The 15,038-nt window shown below is 59.6% G+C and overlaps 2 protein-coding genes and 1 pseudogene across 11 annotated transcripts in view; 1 reads left to right on the top strand and 2 right to left on the bottom strand.

The window, feature by feature from the left end:
- Positions 1-1,473: 1,473 nt before the first annotated feature.
- Positions 1,474-8,481, top strand: Rcor2 (REST corepressor 2). Of its 2 annotated transcripts, XM_076847433.1 has the most exons (13): positions 1,474-1,520; positions 3,072-3,309; positions 3,992-4,048; positions 4,339-4,419; positions 4,772-4,824; positions 4,913-5,074; positions 5,161-5,285; positions 5,362-5,431; positions 5,523-5,738; positions 6,056-6,133; positions 7,053-7,110; positions 7,247-7,476; positions 7,578-8,481. In XM_076847433.1, exons 2-13 carry the CDS (start codon positions 3,183-3,185, stop codon positions 7,890-7,892), a joined length of 1,572 nt encoding a protein of 523 aa, XP_076703548.1. In that variant the 5' UTR covers positions 1,474-1,520; positions 3,072-3,182; the 3' UTR covers positions 7,893-8,481. The 2 variants fall into 2 exon arrangements, with proteins under 2 accessions (XP_076703548.1, XP_076703547.1); XM_076847432.1 differs by lacking the exon at positions 1,474-1,520 and having other exon boundaries at positions 2,589-3,309.
- LOC143393158 (U6 spliceosomal RNA) lies at positions 6,483-6,583 on the bottom strand (annotated as a pseudogene).
- Positions 8,482-8,683: 202 nt separating the features above from the next.
- Positions 8,684-15,038, bottom strand: part of Mark2 (microtubule affinity regulating kinase 2) — a 62,539-nt gene continuing 56,184 nt past the window's right edge. For 5 of the 9 annotated variants that reach the window (XM_076847428.2, XM_076847422.2, XM_076847429.2 and 2 more), the window contains 4 exons: positions 14,394-14,651; positions 13,411-13,437; positions 11,444-11,488; positions 8,684-10,812 (listed from right to left, as the gene is read on the bottom strand). In XM_076847428.2, coding sequence (XP_076703543.1) covers positions 10,452-10,812; positions 11,444-11,488; positions 13,411-13,437; positions 14,394-14,651 — 691 coding nt within the window. In that variant the 3' untranslated portion in view covers positions 8,684-10,451. The remainder of the gene's footprint in view (positions 10,813-11,443; positions 11,489-13,410; positions 13,438-14,393; positions 14,652-15,038) is intronic. The other 4 variants (XM_076847425.2, XM_076847431.2, XM_076847424.2 and 1 more) reach the window with 2 other exon arrangements.

Here is a 15,038-nt window from a genome sequence, read left to right as displayed (position 1 = left end):
ACTGCCTCAGGGTGGAGGAGAGGAGGGGCTGGTCCCTGGGCTGCCTCTCCTCTCCCCTCCCATACCCCATGTTTCTGGCCACGTGGCACCTCTGCACCCCAGGTCTGTGGGAGGATAATTCCTAATGTGGGAACTCAGGGGGCCAGGGAAAGGTACGTGGGATCTGGGGTATTGCTGTGACTCAGTCCTGTGGTACAACAGCACCCCATAGCCCCAGGGCGGAAGGGAGGGGGTGCTGTCTCTTTAAGAGCCTTCAGGCTGCTGGGAGCAGATGGCCAGGCCGGCCGGGGCCCCTTGTCCTTTGTGTGCCTTCGCACAAAAGAGGGGGCCATCTGGGGAGGGGGCGGCTGCAGCAGGTGGGGAGGGCTGGGCCTTGTTCCTCCCCTTTGGAACCCTGCTGTGTGCCCTTGCCCCTTGGGGGAAGGTTGCTCACTAGGAATGCACCTCCTCTCTGGACCCCGTGGCCCCCACAGCTGCCCCCAACTCCTACCATGGCCCTGGGTGTCATGTCTTACTTCTTTAAAACCTCACTTCATAGGGCCTAGGGACCCGATCCCCCTCCCCAAGGAATAAACCTTTCTTCCCTGCCCCCACTTCCAGCGCAGGATCTTCCTTTGGCCCTAAGAGAAGTGTGAACAGAATTAGGTGCTCCAGGTTGGGGACGGTCTCCGTCTCGGCATCCTTGCAGATGGAGGCAAGCTTCGGGCATCACTGGAGGTGCAGGGGGTGGTGGTGAGGAATCGGCTAGATGCTGAGGCCTAGAGGGGTGCTTAGGGGGCTGGGCCCAGGACCCTAGATCTGAGTATGCAAAGAGGCAAGGAGGGGGATGGGGGACCCAACTGAGGCCCTGCCTAATAGGCCTCAGCAGGCAAGATGAAAGATGCCTTGGTGGAAGAGGGTGATGCACACAATGGTTGCCTGCCAGGCAGAACGGGACAGTGACAGCCTCCCTAAAGGGTGGAGGTGCTGGGGGCAGGGATGGCACCCCGCCACTCAGGAGGGCTCAGTCTGGAAAGACTTTTCATCTTGAAGCGGACCCCTAAGCTCCGACCGGGTCTTTGGTCCATTCACTTTTCTCCTTTGTCCAGACCTCTCCACCCTGGGGCTTGGTGCCCAATCCATGATTTAAGAGGAGGAAAAAGGCCCCATAGCCTTGGCCTGAGGTGTGGCGGGCAACGTGGCTGCTGGCTGGGTGGCCCCAAATGCCCCGACAGCGGATAGCGCAGCAGCCGGGTGGGGTCGCGCCTGACTTTGCCTGGCCGCCCGCAAGGAGCCCCCTAGGAACAGGCGGCCCCAGCCAGGTCGTGGCCCCACCGCAGGACCCAGTCCGGTCGGCCACAGGCAGTGTGGGTGGGGGCAGGGATCCCTGGCTGAGCCCTGGGCTGCTTCTAAATTTAGGAATCTGATTACAGAGTGGCCTAGGAAGGGAAGGGAGAGAGGGCGCGAGTGCAGGCGCGACTCGGTCTGGGCACACCGGGGTGTGACCGGGTGAAGGCGTGTCCAAGAGTCCGAGGCTCCAGGTGGGAGGGGCGGCGGGCGGGGGCTTGGGCCTGTGTGCGCTGCAGCACGTGCCCTGGGCGGCGGGGACGGGCTCCGGCGCTGCTAGCAGTCTCAGAGCCGCCGCCGGTGTGTGTGCTGGCTCTTTGTGTGCCTGGCAGGGTGGCTGGGTCTGGCTTTGAAAGTCTCTGCCCACCCCCTCCCCCATCTCCGTCTGTGCCTCCCTACCCGCTTCCCTGTCTGTCACTCTGCCCGTGCTTGTCCGGGGGGAGGGGGATGCTGCTTCCAGCTGGGGTGACAGTGAACCCAGTGGGGAGGAGACCCACTCCTCTCTCCCCTAGCAGTCCAAATATTCCCTTCGACCTTCCACTTCTATCCCTCAGCCTCTGATGCCACCGTTTTGGGGCTGCAGGCTGCAGTAGTTAAAGGAAATTGGGGTGACCCCTGGGGACCCACAGATCCACCAGAAGCCAGGCTCTGGCCCAGTAGCTCCTGGAGGAATTTATTCCTCGCCTGTCCGGCCTCCCATCCGCTCTGGCCCCCAAGGGCGCATGAAGGGGGGTCCCCCCCTGCGGAAGGGGGGGCGGGGAGTTCCTTGGCAGGAAGGGAAATGGAAGGAAAAGCTGGGCTCCACCCGGGCGGGCGGGCAGGCGGCCTCTGGGCCCCCGGGGCAGGCGGCAGTAACCCGAGCCCACTGGTGTGTGGGGCCGGTGAGCGCATGGGTGGGGCTGACCCCCGGCTACTCCTGGGGGGCAGTGGGATCTCCCCCAGGAGCAAGTCTGGGGGCCCAGGGACTGCAGAGGGCCCCAAGGAGGGACTCGCTCCCCACCCCGGTCCTGACCCCACCCCCTGGAGGTCTAGCCCCGGCCCCCAGGCCCCGCCCCCGGGCCCTCCCTCCCACCCCAGGGCCAGATGTTCAGCTGGCGGAGGCATCGGCTGGGGGAGGGGTGCTGAGGCCGCAGCCGGCACTACTTCCCTGCCAGCAGCTTCATTGTGTGCGCGAGGAGCGAGCGGCGGCGGAGAGCGGGCGAGCGAGCAGCAGCGCGAGCGCGGCGGGGAGAGCGAGCGCGCCGGGGAGGGTGCGAGGCGGCGCCCGCGGCTGCGCTCCGCCCGCCTCCCGGCAACTCTGCCCCAGCGCCGCGCGCCGTGCGCGCCGTCCCGCCACCGCCGCGGCCCCGCCGGCTGCCGTCGCGGGCTGAGGGTCTGGTCCGGGCAGGGGTCCTAACCCCGAGACTGGGGCATCCCTGGCGCAGCCGAGAGGCACGGAGCCCGCGGGGGACGTAAATTACGCTGCAGCACTCGCCGGGTGAACGGCGTGGGCAGGCGGACGGCGGGGCTTCTGGCGCCCCGAGGGCAGGGCTCCCCGACTTCTCCAGGGGAGCCTCAACCCCGAGGGGCGCACAGAGCTAGCGTGCCCCAGCAGCGCCGGACCTTGCTCTCATCCCCCGCGTACCCCACTTCTGCACAAACTTTTCTGACGCCCTCGCCCGTGGGGGTCGCGGGGAGCGCTGGGGCTGCCCCTTGGGCTCCCGCCCCGCCGGACCCTAGCCACGCTGACCTCCTGCCTCTTGTAGCCTCAGTGGCGACCTCTCCAGGCCGGGCCGCGCGTGGCACTCGAGGAGAGCGCGGTAACCACCGTCGCTCTCCGAAGGCTCCCGCGCCCCCGGGGGCAGCCGGGCGAGGTAATGCCCTCGGTGATGGAGAAGCCGAGTGCGGGCTCCGGGATCCTGTCCCGCAGCCGGGCCAAGACGGCGCCCAACGGCGGACAGCCGCACTCGGAGGATGACAGCAGCGAGGAGGAGCACTCGCACGGTGAGCCCGGCGGCCTGGGGTTAAAGGCGCACTGACTGGCCCAGGGGCCGCGAAGTGGGGGAGGGAGAAGAGTTGCAGACTAAGGAGCATATTATGGTTCCTGTCCTCCTGGGTTGGAGCCTCTGCCTTGCTTCTGCCTCAAGTCTGGGGCTGCTGGCACAGGGGATCTGGAGGCTTGGCCATGGAGGTAGTCCTGTCCGCCCTGGCCCTGCCCTTACTCACTGAGAGACCTAGGCGTGCCTCCCTTGCATAGATTGGGTCCCTCATACCTTGCCACCTTGCAGGGGACTGAGGTCTGGCTGGGGCAAGGGCCGGAAAGACATCTCGACACGGAGCTGAGGCTCATGTGGTGGGGAGGAGCCTTGGGTTCCTTGCAGGGCTGTGGTCCAGGTCTAGGGTCTGCCCTTCAAGCCCCCACCTTCTGCTGGAACAAAGCACTCTGCTTGGCCTGGCTTGCCCCTTCCCCATCCTATATGGCCATGACTAGGCAGGGTCTCTCTCTTTTCTAGTCCCCTCTTTGGCTGAGGGTAATTGAGGGAAGATCTGGGAAAAGTGAGCCTCCTGGAAGGTGGGGGCCCTGGGTGGTCAGGAGGGAGAACTCCAGCCCAGCTACCTCCCCCGCCACATCCTCCCGCCCTCCCTCCTTCCCTGGAGTCCTGACTGCCTTCCCCTGGCTCCACAGACAGCATGATCCGAGTTGGAACCAATTACCAGGCCGTAATTCCGGAGTGCAAGCCTGGTGAGTGGCAGGACAGGCAGCAGAGGGAGGGGTGGGGGCCGCTGGCTTGGCCTGCAGCCGCACCTGGGGAGCCCTTGGCTGGCTGGAAGGACAGGCTGGCGCACAGGCGGGGGTGGGTGGCCCCATGGCATGGTGAGTTTTCTTGCTGTGCTTTCCTGTCTGGTCTCTGCTCCTCCTTCCCTTCTGGGCCTCACCTCTCAGGCCCCACTCCCCTGCTGCCCTCTGGCCTTGAGTCCAGGCTAGAGCCACCAGGCTAATCTGAGTGTCTTTTCTCCTTCTCTGCCTTTCAGAGAGCCCAGCTCGCTACAGCAATAAGGAGCTGAAGGGGATGTTGGTGTGGTCACCCAACCACTGCGTGTCAGATGCTAAGCGTGAGTAGGGCAGTACCCCGGGCTCAGGCTCAGCCCTGGGAGGGGGTGGCTTGGGTTGAGGCAGAAAGCCAGGTGCTGAGGCCTGTGTTTGTGGTTCCACCTACTTGGGAAGCTGAGGCAGGAAGATGGCTTGAGCCCCAGAGTTTGAGACCAGCCTTGGCAACATAGGGAGACCCCATTACCACCCCCCCAATAAATAAATAAGTAAAAGAAGAAGAAAAAAGTGGGCTGGAGGCTGAACTGAGGTTTCCACCTCTGCCCTGGGACTCAGGTTTAGGGTCCTCGCTCCAGAGTGGGGTACCCCTCCCCTCTCTGGACAGGCCTGGGTTAGGAACTGTGCCCTCCCTTGCAGTTGACAAGTACATTGCTATGGCCAAGGAGAAGCATGGCTACAACATCGAGCAGGTGAACCTGGCCCCTGTGGAGATCTGGGGGAGGGGATGGGACAGTGCTGGGGGCAGTGCAGCCTGAGTTGCCCCTTGTCCTGGGCCAGGCACTGGGCATGCTCCTGTGGCATAAGCATGATGTGGAGAAGTCACTGGCTGACCTGGCCAACTTCACCCCGTTCCCTGATGAGTGGACTGTGGAGGATAAGGTGCTGTTCGAGCAGGCCTTTGGCTTCCACGGCAAGTGCTTCCAGCGGATCCAGCAGATGGTAACGCCCTCCCCGCCCCCAGCGCTTCCCAGCCCTCCACTCCCACCAGCTCCCTTAGGTGCCCACCTCTGGCCTTGCTCCCCCAGCTGCCTGACAAGCTCATTCCCAGCCTGGTGAAGTATTATTACTCTTGGAAGAAGACCCGCAGCCGAACCAGTGTGATGGACAGACAGGCACGGCGGCTGGGTGGCCGGAAGGACAAAGAAGACAGGTGGGGTCTGGGTCATCACAGGGTGGGGGCAGACAGACTTCCTGGGACCCTGCCTCATTCCCTCCTGTGTCCACAGCGATGAGCTTGAAGAGGGACGAGGAGCCGTGAGTGAGGGAGAGCCAGATGCTGGAGACCCCAAGAGAGAGGTGAGGTCTCCAGCTGCTGTGGCCCCACCTGCCCACCTGCCTCCCCCGCCCTCCGGCTCTGCACCACCTGCCCTCTCTCCTTTCTCTGCAGCCTCTGCCCTCTAGGCCCCTGAATACGCGCCCAGGCCCTGGAAAGAAGGAGGTCCAGGTGTCTCAGTACCGCCACCACCCACTCCGAACCCGGCGACGCCCACCCAAGGGCATGTACCTGAGTCCTGAGGGCCTCACTGCAGTGTCAGGAAGCCCAGACCTTGCCAACCTCACACTCCGGGGTCTCGATTCCCAGCTCATCTCCCTCAAACGCCAGGTGGGGACCTAGGAGAGGAGGCCAGCTCCTGGGAACTAAGTTCTGGGGTAGCTGTGATGTAGGGGAGATGGCGCAGGTGTGACACCTGTCATGGCCCCATTCTCTGGGTTGCAGGCCCTCTTTAAAAAGTGGTTTGCAAACAGGGGAGGCTCTCAGTGTCAGCTCCACTGAGTGGTTGTGATGGACCAGGTGCCCAGTGGTGGCACAGCTCTTTGTTGGGGAACGTGGGATTGACTGCACACTGGGGCTCAGGTGAGGCATGGATGGTGACCTCCTGGGACAGAGGGTTAGATGTCCCTCCCTCCTGGCTTTCTCAGGTGCAGAGCATGAAGCAGGCCAACAGCAGCCTACGCCAAGCCCTGGAGGGTGGCATTGACCCGCTCCGCCCCCCTGAGGTAAGGCTCACAACTGGGTGGAAAAGGGGGTTCTCGGAGGCAGAACAGAAAGGGGGTATTGATAAGGGGTATAGGGCTTCTGTTTTCCTTTTTTGTTGTGTGTATGTGTGCGTGGTGCTGGGTTTGAACCCAGGACCTTGTACATGTGAGGCAAGCACTCTACCAACTGAGCTGTATCACCAGCCCCTGTTTTCCCTATATATATATATATTTAATTTATTCCAATTTATTATATATAACAGGAGAATGTGATTCAATTCATATCACACATATAGAGCACAATTTTTGATGTCTTTGGTTGTATACAAAGTGGAGTTACACCATTCGTGTCTTAATACATGTACTTAAAAATAATATGGAACGCTTCACAAATTTGTGTCATCTTTGCACAGGGGCCATATTAATCTTCTCTGTATCATTCCAATTTTAGTATATTTGCTGCTAAAGTAAACATTGTTTTCCATATTTAAAAAAATATTTTTAGTTGTATATGGACACAATACCTTTATTTTATTTAATTATTTTTATGTGGTGCTGAGGATTGAACCCAGTGCCTCATACGTTTGAGGTAAGCTCTACCACTGAGCTACAATTCCAGCCCCTGTTTCCATAACTTTTTACTTTATAAAGATTATATATTCCTTGTTGGGCGTGGTGGGACAAGCCTGAAATCCCAGGGACTCAGGAGTCTGAGGCATGAGGATCACAGGTTTGAGGCTAGCCTTAGCAACTTAGCAAGGCCCTCAGAATCTTAGGGAAGACCTTGTCTCAAAATAAAGAACTGGGGACGTGGTCAATGGTGAAGCAAACCCTCTGCTCAATCCTGGTACCAAAAAAAAGGCTAGGGATGTAGCACAATGGTAAAATACCCCTGGGTTTAAACTTGGTACCAAAACAAAACATATCCCTTGTTCTTCAGGCCAATACCAAGTTCAACTCCCGATGGACCACAGATGAGCAGCTTTTGGCTGTGCAAGGTGGGTTAGACTATTGAGGAGAATAGAAGACCCCAGGAATCCACCTCTTACCTTCCAAAAAGCTGATGGGAAGGGGCAGGGAAGTAACTAGTTCTGAAGGATATTCACACTTTTGCTGCCCTTTTGACCCTTGCAGCCATCCGTAGATATGGCAAAGACTTTGGGGCTATTGCCGAGGTGATTGGGAACAAGACTTTGACCCAGGTGAAGACCTTCTTTGTGAGCTACCGGCGCCGCTTCAATCTGGAGGAGGTGCTGCAGGAGTGGGAGGCCGAGCAAGATGGGGCCCCCGGAGCCCCAGTGCCCATGGAACAGGCCAGGAGAGGGGCTCCCTTGCCAGCCCCAGCCCTAGAGGAGGATGATGAGGTGGGAACGAAGCCCTCAGAGGGGAGGAGAGGTGCTGGAGTGCCCCGAGGCTGGCTGGGGGCAAGCATAAGCGCCCTTCTCATTCTTTCCTCTTTCCTCAGGTCCAGATTACATCTGTCTCAACATCTGTGCCCAGATCGGTGCCCCCTGCACCGCCACCCCCTCCATTGCCCTCCTCGCTGTCCCAGCCTCCCCCGCTGCTGAGGCCACCTCTGCCCACGGCTCCCACCCTGCTTCGCCAGCCACCCCCACTACAGCAGGGCCGCTTTCTGCAGCCTCGGCTAGCTCCTAATCAGCCCCCTCCACCTCTCATCCGCCCGGCCTTGCCTGCCTCCCGCCACAGTGCCCGCCCTGGTCCTCAGCCCCCACCTACCCTGATCGGAGCCCCTCTGGAACCTCCAGCACCCTCACTCTGAGCCTTGGGGTCCTCTACCACCCACGGGCTTCTGAACCCCTTTGCTGGCATCTCCGGCATCTCTGAGGACAGAAGGGACTAGAGCTTTTGCCAGATCTTTCAAAGACCCAGAGCTGCCAGTTGGCACAGCCCAGCCTGTGGGTTCTGCGTGTGTCCTGGCAGCTGAGTTGCAGGCTGGGGCTAAGGGGCCTTCAGAGCTGGCCTGAGGACTCTGCTTCCTGGCTAGGACTGGAATGGCTGCCTCCTTATCTGCAAGGGGCTTGGCCTTTGGGCCTGCCTGTTGTGTGTAGGGGGTAGTGACCTTAGCATGGGGGCAGGGTAGGACAGTTTGGGGTGTTGGCTGTCCTCATTCCCCTTTCCCTTCTTTTAGCAATAAGTCTGGGGTGAGGTGGGGAGGGGTGGGGGGAGGTGGGCAGAGTCCTGAAGGAAGTCCCATTCTTCTGCAGGACCAGGTGGGAATGCTGAAGGGCCCTGAGGGTGCCCACCTCACCTGTCCTCCCCGGAGCTTGGGGAAAGCGGGGCTGGGAACTTAGGGAGACGTGGGTTTATTTTTCAATGTTTTTTAAAAATAAATAAATACAACCTCTTAAGTTGGCTGGGTCTCTTACCTTTGGGTGCCCAGAGGGTGGGAGGGAGCTGGCCCACCCAGCACTAGCCTCCCTCAGCACCACCTCTCCTCAGAGCTGACACAATCAGTTCAGTCCTGTAAGGATGGCTGGCAGGCCAGGCTACATCTTGCCCCTGGGGGACTAGGTCCCTGCCTGGCTGGGAGAAGAAACTGGAGGAGGCAGCTCAGATTCCAAACATTCTCTTTATTACGTGTTTGATCCAGAGGAGAAACTAAGTGCAGGGCCGGGTGGGAGGAAGGGGCTAGGTGGGGAGGGGCCACCTGGCCTGGGTGCCCCTGGCCCTCACCCCCTTTGGGAGCCAAGCCATGCCCTCCCGGCCCCCTAGGAGCACCCGGGCTGTTCCGTAGGGCAGGGGGAGGGAGGGGGAGCCCTTGGTCTGAGCCGGAGCCATGGTGGAGCAAGGGGTAAGGAGGGCTGAGGTTGGCGAGGCCCCTTCCTGGGACTCAAGGGCTCTGATGTGTTGCTGAGCCTGGCCTGGGAGTGGGGGTGATGAACAGGGGTGGAGTCATCATAAATCAAAAAAATAATAATAATAAAATAATAAAATAAAAAATAAAACCCATCACAAAAAAATGTACAACTCAGGTGAGGGCAGGGACAGCCTGTCGGACTCCCTCCCCCCATTTCTCAAGAACTGAAACAGCAGAGAAATAAATTAAGGGATGCAGTGGCCACCACCAGCCAAGCGCCCACAGCCACCCACTCCCACACTGGCCGAGGTTAGCAAGCGGGGGTCGCTTGGCCCATCTGTCCCCACCCCAGGGAGGCAGACACTCCGGGCCCTGCCGCCCAATCCAGCCTTCCGCCAGGCGGCCATGGAGGCCCTGGGCAGTCTCCTGAGAGGAGGGGCGACAGTGTCAGGAAGAAGAAGGCAAGGCCGAGATGAGAGTGGTGCGGGCAGTCACTGCTGTGGATCGAGCTGGTGCCCAGATTAATGCCAATGACGGGGAAGCAGTGGGGAGGAGGGATGGCGAGGGGCTGTGCTTTCAGACAAAGACTCTCCCAGAATGGAGAAGCCCAGCGTCCCTGTCAGGGAGATGAGCAGCCCAAGTGGCCCCCTGGGGGCCGAGGAGCCCATCTGCCCCGCAGTCCCCTCCCCTCTCCCAGCCCTGGGTCAGCCCTCCTTCTGCTGGGAGGGGTAGGAGAAGATGGCACAGACTTTTGAGGAGGGGAACAAACGTCCCCACAGCAGCTTGTGGAAGGAATGCCCAGCTCTGGGGAGGGGGGCAGAGGATACAGTGTGGAGGGAGGCTTGGGCCCCTGCCGCCTGCCCGCCCACGGGGCCCTGTCCTCTCCAGGGCTGTGCAGCACCCCCGCCCAGCCCCCAGCTGCCCAGGCCTGCAGCCCAGGGGCCTGAGGGCAGGGGAAGGCCACCTCTGGTGGTTCGCTTGGAGGGTAAGGAGGGGAGGAGAGGGGAGAAGCCCAAAGTGGGCCTGGCGGAGGGCCTGCCAGGGAACTCCACCACTCTTGCCTGAGAGTGTTCCAGCCCTGAGCCACCCTCCCGGGAAACCCCACAGATCCAGTCTCAACTGTCCCAATGGGGCAGGGAGGAAAGGTGGCTGCTGGGATTTTTTTTTTTTTTTCTTTTTTCTTTTTGGTAATAAAAAATTTCTTGGTTTAGGCGAAATACTCTGTGCAACCGCAGTACCGAGGGGGAGCCCTGCCCCCCCACCCCTCCCCCTCCCTGCCTCCGGTGGGGAGAGAGGGGAAGGAGGGATTTCTGGGCAGGGTGAATGTGGGATGGGGAAGAAACATCTCCCATCCCCCACAAACATGGAAGAAAAAACCAAGAAGGGCCAGGGAGGGGACAAGTGCCAGCAGGGGAGACACGCCAATCCATTGCTGCAGTCTCGCCCAGGTGGGGCACAGGGGCAGGCCCCAGCAGCCAAGTCCGGCTGGCAGGCCTCTGCTGCCCCCCTCCTGGCAGCCTGTTAAAGCTTCAGCTCATTGGCTATTTTGGAGGCAATGTTTTTGAAGGCCATGGAGGTGCCTGATATCCGCTTAAACCGGACACCGTTGAGAGACAGCCGCGGCAGTTTGCACACCTCCATCTCCCACTGCACGAAGCTCTCGTGGCCTGGTGTGCCATGCATGCACAGCAGCATGTACTTCTCGTGCAGCTCGCTCTGGCAGCTGTTGGCGTCCAGCACCTTGCGGATCTCCCGCATCATCTCGTTGGGCTCCATGGAGCTCGTGGTCTTCATACTCCAGGTGAAGCGCAGTGAGCGTGGCTTAGCCTCCCGGAATTCTTCCTTCTCTTTGTCATTGCCTCCACTGCCTACCACGTGGGGTCTGCGAAGAGGGCAGAGGCGGGTGTCAGCTGGGGGCTGAGGCAACCCACCCACAGGAGAGCCACCCTGGCAGACAGACCCTGAGACTAGGGAGGAGAGCGGGAGGGAGCACAGAGCAGCGAGCTGGAAGAGGGAGGGTCACACTCTGGTCCAGGGGCAGCCCGGGGTGAGAGGCGGGGGCAGTCCTCTGGCCCTCAGTCAGGGTAGAGGGTAGGGGGTGAGAAGCCAGGCGGGTGGGGTGGGGTGACAGTTCCATGCGGTTACAGTTTTTTTCTTTGACGAGGGGAGGGCTATGCAAGGAATGAGTGCATTCAAGGCAATGTGGCACAGACTGTCCCTCCAGAGAGGCTGAGGCAGCAGCGAAGGCAGTCAAGGGGCAGGGACCTAGAGCCCCAAACGCCGGAAGCAAGGCTCTGACTTCTGGAATATACTACGATCTGAGAAGGACCCAGAACTATGGCAAGTGCGCCTGGGAAAGGGAAATTCTGTGAGGAAAGGGAGGCCCACAAGAGGGTGCGGACAGGGCAGAACCACCGGAGAAAGGGCCAAGAGGCAGAAGGAAGAGAGGAGCAGGCGGCTTGTGGCAAGCCCGGTGGCCTGGGCAGGGCCAGTGCTGGCTCCGGCCCTCTCACCTGAGCGTCTCCACCCGGTCTTTGCTTTCAGGTTCATTCAGGTTCCTCAAAAAACAGAGCGAGGGAGAGTTTAGTGCTGGGATCTCTCGCTCCTTCCGCCGCCACAGACCCAGATGAGAGTGGGTCTGGGGAGGTGCCACCAGTGGGTGGACAGGACCAAGCCCAAAGGCCACTTGCCCGTCACTTGCAGGCCAACATGGCTCTGCAGTACCTCATACTGGCAGCTCAACTGTCCCTTACCAACAAGGAGCCCAGCACATGGGGCCTGTCCCTCCCCACACTCCCAGAGATGTGTGCTAGGAGGTGCTTCTGCTGGGGGAGGAGGTGTGGCTGCCCAGCCCAGCAGGAGCCGCTAATCCTGGGTCCACTGCCTGGTTCATGCTCTACTGGGGTAGCGGGCTGGGAGCTGGTCCTTTATACCAATATACCAGGGTCTCAGATCAAAGTCTTCGTGGAGGAAGGAGCTGGGAGTATTCAGAAGCCTCTCTCAGAGGCTCAAAGTGCCAAGACCAAACTGTGTGGCAGCTGCTGTGGCTGATGGGAAAGGCCACTGCTCCATGCACTTGAAACTCCCCTATGGTTGGCCTGCCAGGCCGGCTGCTCACACAGGAGGGGGGCTAGAGGTCAGGAAGACACCTGGGTGGGTGGGGAAGAGGTCTGGCCCCGCTGAGCGGCTTCTCCAGCTCCTGTCTGAAAGATGGGTGCCTGAAGCTGGGAAACGGGAGAGCAGAAGAAGGCAGGAAGGAGGAAAGGCTGAGGAGGGAGAGCAGCAGCAGCACATGTAAAAGGGACACAAAGACAAAGACACATGGAGGCCAACAAGCGCACTTTGAGCAAGGCCCAGCTGTGACAGGAAGGAGCCCTAGCTGCTCTCCTCAGGCCCCTGCAGTGCAGACCCAGCCAGCCATGCAGTGAGCTGGGCAGGAGGGGGGGTGGACAGGGAATAGGGAAGTCCTGAGAACCCCATCTGGCCTGTTTCTCCCTCAGCTGAGATACCAATATGCCTACCAGGTGACCCAGGGTCCCACCTGGTCTTTGGTCTGCAGCTTGGTATCTGGCTCACCCAGGGCCACAGAGAGGACGTTAGGCCAGGACTCAAAGAGCCAGGATCCTGGCCACAAGTGAGGTTCTCCTGATGTTCTGTCAGGGATTGGAGGCAGAATGGCCCCTGTCAGAGATTGTTTGCTCCTGCCTCTTTGGCAGGCACAGGACACATGTGGAGGAAGCAGCCCAGAGGAGAGGAGGCTTGACTCATCAAACGCTGCGGGAGGCAGTATGCCAAGCAGGGTGGGCTAGGCTGGTTCTGCAGGAGCTGCCAGAAGGGGGTGCTGCGCCCCATTCATGAGGCAAAGGCTCCCTGGGCCTGGAGGAGTCAGACTTTAGCCTAGGGACCCCAATGTCCCTATAGTACCTCAAAAATCTTGCCATCAGATAGGCCAGGGAGGAAGAAGTCACAGCCCTGAAGTTCAGCAAATCCAAGAGATTCCAAGAGATGCCATCCCAGATGCATTTTTACCCCAGTGGAGCCTCCTCATAGCGCATGCACACAACAAGGGGAAGGGCCAGAGAAGGAACCCAATGCTTGTGACCAAAACCTGGGGTGGGTAAGGAGACAATCTTAAAGGGAGAATCCCTGAAAAGGTCTCTTGCTTGAGGAAAGGTATACCTGTGGCCCAAGGAAGACCCCTTACTTTCAAAGCCATTTGCCTTGGGGGTTCAAAGTCGCCTCGGAGGGGCCCTATGTTCTGAGCCCTGCCTGTCTGAAGGGGGCAGGGAAGGTGGACTGAGGCTGAGGCCTAGTCAGAGCAGTCTTCATCCCTTTAAGATGGCAGAGAGGAAGGCCACACAGAGCAGGTGAGCAGATGGAGAGGAATCAAGAGCTAGAGGGGGGGTTAGTGATGGAGCAGGACAGACACAGGACACATACACACATACACACACACACACACAGTGGGCTCAACGCCTACCTTCTGGCAAACCTGAAAGACAGATTTCTAAAAAAACAAACAAAAAAAGACAAAATAAAAAAAGAAATAAAAAAAAAAAAAAAAAACCAACAAGACGGTATGTGGATAAGCAGGTGGGGAGTGGGCTTCCCAGGTGCAAAGGTCACCCCAGTTTTGGAAGAGCCGCTCAGCGAGACTAGAATCCTGGTTATCAGGTCTGCTCCCACCCTCTGCAGTCCTTACACCTGTACCCTGCGGCTTGGGCAGGGCAGTATCTTCGACTACTCCAGCCCCATGGAGTGATTGAGTGATGCGGGAGACAGGGCGGGCAGGCCCACTCTCCAAAAGCCCCCATTGCTTCCTGAGCTATAACTCCAAGGCGGGGGAGGAGAACGGGTCAGAGAACTTCCCAAGAGGCTGGATACCCCTGACCATCTCAGGGCTTGGGTGTAAGCTGGACCCACGGTGGGCAGCTGTCGGAGCCAAGGCTGTAGAGAGGCCACCGTAGGCCTTTGCCAGCTATTGCACTGTGGGCTTCACTCTGGGAACCCCAGAGAGAAATGGCAGCAGCCAGATACCACCAACTGGTGGAGGAAAGAAGGTCAAGGGGGCAAGTTAAGAGACCAGGAAAAAATTTCCTTGTCAGCTCAGCCTGGCTCATGCCTCATGACTTTGCAGCTGCGTCACCAAATATAAGTTTCCATGGGAACCCAGGAGAGAAGAGGGGGGGCTTTTATTTTAGCATCTGAGTTCACACTCCCCTAGAGAGGAGGCGGTATTGCCCATCTGCTTGGGGCCACAGAATGAGGGGTGCCTGAGAGGAACTGGGGAGAGGCCTAAGAGGATGGGTCTGGACACATAAAGTGTTGACAATGACCCAATTTTTTAGGCTTCCTGAGGCCTCTTCTAACCCTTAGGACCCAATCCCAGTTCTGGCATTTCTACCCGCCTCCCAGGGCAAGGCCTGGCCCCAGCCTCTCTGCCACACTAAGCTCCCTGCTCACCTGCGGACAAACTTGGAGGTGAACTTGCTGAAGATGCTCCCGGAGGCCCCCCGCCGGCCCTGGCTGTGGCCAGAGGGAGAGGCTGGGGTCACACCGTAGGGCAAATTCTGCTGGTCCCGCACCTGTCGGAGTTGCCCAGCATGGAAGGTGCTTCGACTGGACACACCCCGGGGGAAATTAGTTCGGTCTGGGGCTCCACCACTGCTGCTGATGTTGTGAGCGGAGGGGGAGGCGACAGGGACACGCTGGGGGGCTGTGCTGTAGGAAAAAAGGCGGGGCCGAGGGAACATGTCAGGTACAAAGAAGCCATACACCCCCGAGCACCTGGAATATCCTGCGGTGGGGACAGGGAGGGGGAATGCTAGGGCAGAGGCAGCCATCACAGAGGACACAGAAGGAAGGGTGTGACCACTGAAGACAGCAGTGAGGAGGAGTCTTGTGGAGGTGGAGATGATTTGGGAAGGAAGGAAGGGAGACAAGGAAGGACCTATGTTGTGAGAGCAGTACAGAATGGACACAACTGGCTCCTTGGACCCTCGAGGGGACATTGGGAACCAACTCTCAAGGACTGAGGGGTCCCTAAGGAAATCCAGGAAGGTTCAGAACAGAAAAGGCTTCCCTTTGGAGTTTTGAACAGCTTCCTGC

Source organism: Callospermophilus lateralis, chromosome 2 (genome assembly GCF_048772815.1).
Source record: "Callospermophilus lateralis isolate mCalLat2 chromosome 2, mCalLat2.hap1, whole genome shotgun sequence".
In the NCBI taxonomy this organism is placed as follows: Eukaryota; Metazoa; Chordata; class Mammalia; order Rodentia; family Sciuridae; genus Callospermophilus; species Callospermophilus lateralis.
This window is presented reverse-complemented; position numbering and strand designations above follow the sequence as displayed.